The sequence below is a fragment of the Alligator sinensis genome, unplaced genomic scaffold (assembly GCF_000455745.1).
Source record: "Alligator sinensis unplaced genomic scaffold, ASM45574v1 scaffold301_2, whole genome shotgun sequence".
NCBI classification, from domain to species: Eukaryota; Metazoa; Chordata; order Crocodylia; family Alligatoridae; genus Alligator; species Alligator sinensis.
The window spans coordinates 232,046-239,547 of record NW_005841874.1 but is presented as its reverse complement, the minus strand read 5'-3'; the positions used below and the strand labels follow the sequence as shown (position 1 = coordinate 239,547).

The window sequence follows — 7,502 nt, the reverse complement described above, 5'->3', positions numbered from 1 at the left end:
TGCTTCCAGTTTTGGGCTCCACAATTCAAAAAGGATGTGGAGAAGCTTGAGAGAGTCCAGAGAAGAGCCACGCGCATGATCAGAGGTCAGGGAAGCAGACCCTACGATGACAGGCTGAGAGCCCTGGGGCTCTTTAGCCTGGAAAAGCGCAGGCTCAGGGGTGATCTGATGGCCACCTACAAGTTTATCAGGGGTGACCACCAGCATCTGGGGGAACGTTTGTTCACCAGAGCGCCCCAAGGGATGACTTGATGATCTGCTCAGGCAGGTCCCTTCCGACCCTACATCTATGAATCTATGAAACTATTAACACACACAGTGTCACTCATGTCACGAGTTTTGCCTGTCAGCAGCTTGAGGTGCAGTTTCCCCCCCCCGCACCGATCTTCTTGAAACCTGGCAGGCTTTGTGGCCTCACCACGTGCCACCACCCCTGCAGTTTTCACCCCACTGTGGTGTAACACATACACGTGACTTAAGTTTTGCTTTCAAGAATTTGGGGTGCAGTTTCCCCCAACCCCCTGCACCTATCTCCTTGAAACTTGGCGGGCTCTGTGGCCTCAGCAGAAACTACCACTCCCACAAGTTTCATCTAAATCAGACAAAAACCAACAAAGTTATAGATATTTCATTGATTCCCAATTATACCCTATGGCCAGATCTCCAAGGTGGCTCAGAAGCTTCGGCTGGATCACAGTGGGAACCCGGTCCGGAGCTCCGGATCAGATCCCTGGCATCCAAAGCAGCTGGATCCGAAGCTGGATTGAATAGCTGCCTACTCGCACAGTCCTACTGTACAGTAATGGGAGTTACTACGCAGTCCTTTAGTACTTGCTACCAATGACTGCACAGAAACTGAGCCTCTGGGACTGCTCAGTAACAACTGAGTAACAACTGTGCAGTCGGGCACACGTGTGTAGGTGTGCTCACACAGCACACATATTTCACACCTATAAGTTCAGTATAATCATACGGGGCATCACAGCATATTTGAAGCCTACTTGAAGGCTCATTGGCCAGATTTTTGCTGGTGTTAAGCCTGTGTGTCTCGTCTGAAAACGGGAGAATTTGACCCTATGTATCACTTTTATACACTGCTGGAGTGGACCTCTGTCAGGGAGGGCTGAGTCTTGCTTTCCCCATGTTCTAATGTCAGTATTTTCACAGTTGGCCTGAAAATAGATGTTTTCCAAACTGGAATCGTTCCATAATTCTGAGCTATTGCTTGTAAATACAAGGATAGAAATTACGTTTTATAGAGCTTCATGCACCCAAAGCAAATGCCTCTTGTATTGAATATTGTTTTTCTATGTGATGCTGAAGTATACTCCCTGGTGTGTTGAATTTGCTGATCCCACTCCCAGAATGTCCATCCTAGGAGCTTAGAGTGAAGTTGCTTACATGCAGCAACTTCCAGCATCCCCCATTTGTCTCCTCCACAGCTGTGCGAAATTCTCCCAAGTGTGATACAGTATCTCCCAGGACCTCAAAAGGCATTGGCTTGCTGTGAGTTTATCCGTTCTTTCATAAGGAAGGAGATTGAAAGCCACAGAGAGAGTGGCATAGCAGACGAACCTCAGGATTTCATCGACTGCTACCTGGAGCAGATGGCTAAAGTGAGTGTGCACGCTGTCTTTGACATTAGATCCTCAGAGATATCAGAATCCCTCTTCCCACAAGGTATCCCTAAACACAGATCCCTGTGAAAAATACTGCAAATTTATGTGGAAAATATTTCTTGCCATTTTTTTGGTTTCCAAGATGGACTTTAAATATTACTTGAAAAGCTGGTTGTCGGGGTATAAAATAATTAACTCAATATGGCACGTCACGCTGGAATTCTTAGTGCAAGATTGGGGCAAATACTTGAGCAGCATTAACAAAAGGTGCAGGCTTTGGTATGATCATATGACAGTAGCAAAAGAAGAATCATGGACGAGTAAATGGGGAACATGCCCTGGGTACTGCCTGGGGGTGTACCTCACCCCTCATCCCCCCCCTGCATTTCACATCCTGGCTCCAGCAATAGGGAGCCAGAACAGTAGTGATGGAGTTGCTGGGGCCTGGGTGGCGGCGATGCACAGTGCCGAGACAGTGGCTGTCAGGAAGAGGGTGCTGCTGGTTGTCCCTCTCACTTCCCTCTTATTTCCACCAAAAATCAGCGTTGAGATGGTGGTTTGCCAGCATTTGTGGCAAAAAGAGGAGGTGACATCTCACCCCCACTCTTGCAGCAACGAACCACCAACCATTGCCCCTGCACCGCGCGCTGTCACTGCTGAGGATGCAGAACTGGCCACTTACACCTCTGCTGTACAGAGCAGGGAGACTGCAGCACGTCCACCTGGAGTGCTTGAGCGTCCAACCCCACTGCTCTTCTAATGCAGTCTTAATAGCAGTCGACAATAACAATAACGCGCGGTGGAGACTCAGCCCCTGCAATAAAACTTTTCGAGTCTGGGAGAATAACGAGATGAAAAAACTGGTGGGAGGTGAAAGAGTGAGGGCAAGATACAAACACAAATCTTCTTTCCTCTCCCTCCCTTTCTTTTCTTTTTTGTAGTTTAGTGCAGCAGGTTCAATAGGTGAGCTAGTGAGTGACTTCACGTTTTATAGTTTCAGAAGAACAAATAAATATAATCATATAATAGACACAGGCAAAATGATCATATTTACTTGAGAAAATACTTTCAAATCTCTTTGTTTCATTCCAGTTGCTCTGCCTTCTAATTCTTTATCAATGTTTTCTGTTCTGGAGTAGCATACAGGACAGATATGCCTGTCAGGACTCTTGTTGATGCTTGCACAGTCCAAGCTTCGGTGATCTGCTCTCACCTTTTGGTTGTTATCCACAGACTAAAGATGAGCCCAACTCAACATACGATGAAGACAACATGATTCAGTCTATTTTTGACCTGTTCATGGCAGGTACAGAGACCACAACTACTACGATGCGCTGGGCACTCATGTTTATGGTGCTTTATCCTGACATCCAAGGTGAGATGGGGATAGGTTTCAAGGACAAAGCCTAACAGTTTACATATAATTTGCAGAAACAGTACCAGTTCCAATACTAATTTTCAAGCAGCTGCTAAATTAGGAGGTCTGCAGGCTGAGATGCCACATACACGATTTCCGAATGGTCCCCTTTGGGATCATGGATGGAGAGGGAACTGCAGCCACAGCTTGAAAGAGCTCCCTGCCTAACTCTGCTGCAGCTCTGCACTGCAGCCTCCAGGAAATGTTAACAAAGATCTTTTATGCTGGGTAACAGAAACGTATATTCTTTTAACAGTAGAAGAAAAAGCAAGAAGCCCTGCCATAGGCAAGGGTTGCACTAGGTGACGTCTTGAGGTCCCTTCCAGCCCTACTTGTTTACAACTCTACGAACAATATTCAGAGTGACATGCAAGATGATTGAGAGGGAGAAAAAGGCATTGAAGAGAAGAGGGGCAAATGCAGAGATGTGGCATAGCTACAAAGCACGTACGTAGAGGATTAGATGTGGGGCTCTCAGAGACAAAGCGCTGAAAGACCAAATGGTGGCATTGCAGAACAGCTAAGTACCACATGCTGTAAATTAAGGTTGCGGCACAGCTGCTTACCAAAAAATCTTTAATTCTTCAACTGCAGCACCTTTCCATACTCTGATCTTCCTGTGCTGCGGAGGCTCCTAGGGTGTGCCTGGCTTGAGAGAGACTGCTGGGGAGTTGGAAGGCCAGAGGTGGTTGTACCATTTATTCTGAAAATGCTGGAGCAGAGGGGCTCATACACTTGTCCCAAGTTTTACTTGAAATTAAAAATACAAACCTAGATTATTTTAATTTAGCTCCTTTGATAACCTAAAACTTCCTGTGAGCTTTCACTTAAAATCAGAAAGGTACATAAAATATGGTGAGTTGGTGGCAAAAACAAAGGTTCTGTTAACTCCCAGTGGTTGCTGTGTACTATTATCCGGCCCTTTCTCTATGTTCAGTGGGCAAAGTTTTCTGGTGATGCAGTTCTCTTGCAGCGTGTTTGTTGAAACAGTCATCAGTCTACATGCCACTGGGATGGGAAAGATTTCTTAATTATAGGAATGAACTAATATCTTAATAAGTAGTTATGCTTTTATCTACAGTGTTTGCCTCCGGCCTCTAATGAAAAGCTCAGGAAAACAAATTTCAGAAATGTTCCCAAAATAAGCCCTTGCTAAAGAGTACTGGTCTGGGGAAGAGCCTTTGCTCCTTTCTATGCTTTTAAATGGCCTGGGGGAGCATGGCACTGATACAAAAGGCAACGGTCAATCTTTGGTTGTCCTGATTTAGTGATTTTCTTGCAATCTGAGAATGCTTTTGCTTTTATGTTCAAAACCAGTATTCCTTTTGTTTCTGTGTCCTTTTATTTATTATCATACAATGATCTGAAGGCAAATGAATCAGCACTGTGATGATCATGCCACACGTATGAAGTGCAGTGTTTTCCTGTGTGTAAAACTGAATGTTTTCCCTCAGAGAAAGTCCAGCAGGAGCTGGATGCTGTGCTGGGTCCCTCCCACACAATCTGCTACGAAGATCGCAAGAAACTGCCCTACACAAATGCTGTGATTCATGAGATCCAGCGCTACGGGAGCATTGTTTTAATTACAATCCCCAGGGAAAGTGTGAAGGACACAGTGATGCTGGGGTATCCGATTCCAAAGGTACAGATGTCCGCTGTGATATGCTCCTGCCGTGAGATATCCAAGGAAGTGCAGTCTCTCTCCTCATGTGTATATGCTTCTGCCCACCGCAGGTAGTGCCTTAGTAAGCAGCATCAGCGCAGGATGCCAGTTGTGTTACTGGGCCTCTTGTGCTCATTTTTAAAGTTTCAAACTAACGGCCTGATTCAGGAAAGCTCCCATTTTCAGTAGAGCATTGAAATATATGCTTAAGGTCCATCCAAATCAGTGTTGTGGTTGTCAGTAATAGCATTGTGCTTCAGCAGGGCGGCCTTTGCCAGAAGCAGGCACGGGAGTGAAATGATCATGTTTGATTTCCAGTATATCCCAATCTAGTCCTCTTGACATGGGTTTGTCACAAACTCGTGGAGCCTGGCCAGTGTCACTGCAGAATTTGAAAGTTCAAAGTTGTTTCCTAACAGCAGGATGAAGGTGGTGGACAAAACAATAAAAATGCCTCAAGCAAAAACTTTCTTCCAGCTCTGCATACAACCACCTGACCAGGGCAGTAAATTAATAGTGAAGTCTGTCCCTGTCTTCTTCCCTATTGACTTGTCTGATGGAGAGAGACTAAGGATCTGTCAGCAAAGAGCAAGGCAATGCCATGCGTGTACCTGAGCTTTCGTCTGCACGTGCTAACTCCTAAACCAGAAGCAGAATAGCCACATTCACACTGTGCTGTTCCTGGACTAATTTGCTCTGCTGTAAGAGCTTGTGTAGATAATGTGTGTGTAAGAGAGAGCTGAGCCAACTGCTTCTTCCTTGCAGGGTACCCTGGTTCTCCCCGTTTTAGACTCTGCCCTGTATGACCCTGAGCAATGGGAGACTCCCAAGCAGTTCAACCCCAATCACTTCCTGGATAAGGATGGAAACTTTGTGAGCAGAGAAGCCTTCTTAGCGTTTTCAGCAGGTACCTGACCTGGCAGCCAAGTGCTTTTTGAGTGAGTTAGACTGAGTGTAGGAATAAGGGGGGCATTACTCTCTGAACTGGACACATGGAGCTTGTTGGAACACAGAGCTGGGGCAAAAGTGGTTTTCCTTGGTGGCCTTTCTCCTTCTTACAACCAGAATAACATGAGGCTTTCCAGCTGTTAACAGTTCAGTCAATCTCTGAGAAAAAATTAGCAGTTAAGCAAAACTACCTTTGTGCTCTGGAGTGCATGGAGAGTGGTGGCTCTGAAGGGAGCATGTGGGTTAGAAAGTGGGCAGTGAAGATGGAAATTCTCGGCCACTTACTGTCCATCGTCTCTGCAGGCCACCGGGTGTGTCTGGGAGAGCAGCTGGCAAGGATCGAGCTCTTCATCTTCTTCTCCAACCTGCTGCGGGTGTTCAAATTCACCCTGCCAGAGGGAGTGACAGAAATCAACACAAAGATTATTTTTGGGAGCACGATGCAGCCCCATCCATATAAACTCTGTGCAATTCCTCGCTAGAGGGCGGCACCTCAACCAATCGGGGGCAGGGCTATTCTTCAGAACCATTTCCCAAGATGAATTTCCCCCCTCTGTGTCTTATTCTTTTGCCCTTTTTGGCCATGCGCGAGCATCAGTCTCTCCCACTGACAGTTGCTCTCTTGAGCTATCGCACCCGGAGGAAAGCGCCAGGAGAGCGTGCCTGCTTCGCTATTTGCTTGCACTCAGAAAAGTTCTGTACCTTTCTTCCAGATGTGCCACAAATTAAAAATATAGCAGAGAACGACTGTGTTGCCTTTACTTCTGGCTTTTGGGATGAAGGATGTAAAGAGGTGGTGGACATTGTAATTGATTGTAAAACAAAGGTGAGGATGTTTTTATGCAATAAATCCTCCAGCACATAGAATAGTTCAGTAGATTTGGAGATTACACGTCTTCACAGGCTCACTGTTTCTTTAAATGTATAGCCAGCAATCATTTCACAGTGGGACTGAGCAAGGCTCAGAGATGGCTCTGGAGTGAAGCAGAGAGAGGAAGTGGTTTTAGTGATAACATCCCTTTCCTCCTACTGATAATGATTGCTGGCAGTTGGCACCACTGCTGCAGAGGGAAGCACCAGCCCTCCCCCACAGCTCCGGGACCACTCTGCCCACTGGGCAGCTTGCCCTCCCCTCCCCGCCAGAGGCAGGTAAGTCAGTGGGGTGTGTGCATGACACGGGGGTTTAATAAGCCCTAAATTGAAGCGGTGTTTTTTAAAACCCACCACTTCAATTTAGGGCTCTCGTTTTGTCTACATACGCCCCTAGTGCTCCTATACATGTGCAGCGAGCCGGCTCTGATGCACTGGAAATCCATGGAAATAAATGCGCTCTAGCAGACTCTGGCGTCAAATGTATTGGCATCCCCCCCATGGCAGTGGGGTGCTTTGAACTAAAGCTCGTTCATTGAGCTTTAGTTCAAAGCACCTCACCACCATTTTTCAGTATGGTGGATGCTGATACATGTGACGCTCAGACACTTTAATTAGCGCAGCTTACTAATTAACCCCCCACCCACACCCTTCCCAGAGCATATGTCAAAATTCCCTCTACTGTCTTTACTTTCTACAAAGTTAGCAGAGTCTGAAAAGTTGGAGAGTTTAAAAGCAGCCCTGGATGTCATGAAACATGGTGCTTATGTAGGGCAGTTCCTACTAATTGGGAAGGATCCTCTGCAGCATCTATGCCCTGTATTGTTTCTCCTCCAAGAAAGTCAACCTGAGAGGTGGAAGAACACAGTGTACTCTGGATGCTTTCTATCTATAAGAAGACAATTCATTTTTCTTTTTATTATTGTAGTGTTAGGAATAAAATAGATGCACTTTAAAAGACTGTCACTTTATTTATAAATACAAG

General features: G+C 46.0%; 1 protein-coding gene across 2 annotated transcripts in view; it reads left to right on the top strand.

Moving 5' to 3' along the window:
- The window catches only part of LOC102376667 (cytochrome P450 2J2-like), a 17,673-nt gene extending 11,282 nt beyond the window's left edge, over window positions 1–6,391 (top strand). For both annotated transcript variants that reach the window (XM_006017103.1, XM_006017102.2), the window contains exons 6-10: window positions 1,443–1,616; window positions 2,853–2,994; window positions 4,491–4,678; window positions 5,465–5,606; window positions 5,951–6,391. In XM_006017103.1, the coding sequence (XP_006017165.1) occupies window positions 1,443–1,616; window positions 2,853–2,994; window positions 4,491–4,678; window positions 5,465–5,606; window positions 5,951–6,129 (825 nt within the window). In that variant the 3' untranslated portion in view covers window positions 6,130–6,391. The remainder of the gene's footprint in view (window positions 1–1,442; window positions 1,617–2,852; window positions 2,995–4,490; window positions 4,679–5,464; window positions 5,607–5,950) is intronic.
- Window positions 6,392–7,502: the final 1,111 nt, after the last annotated feature.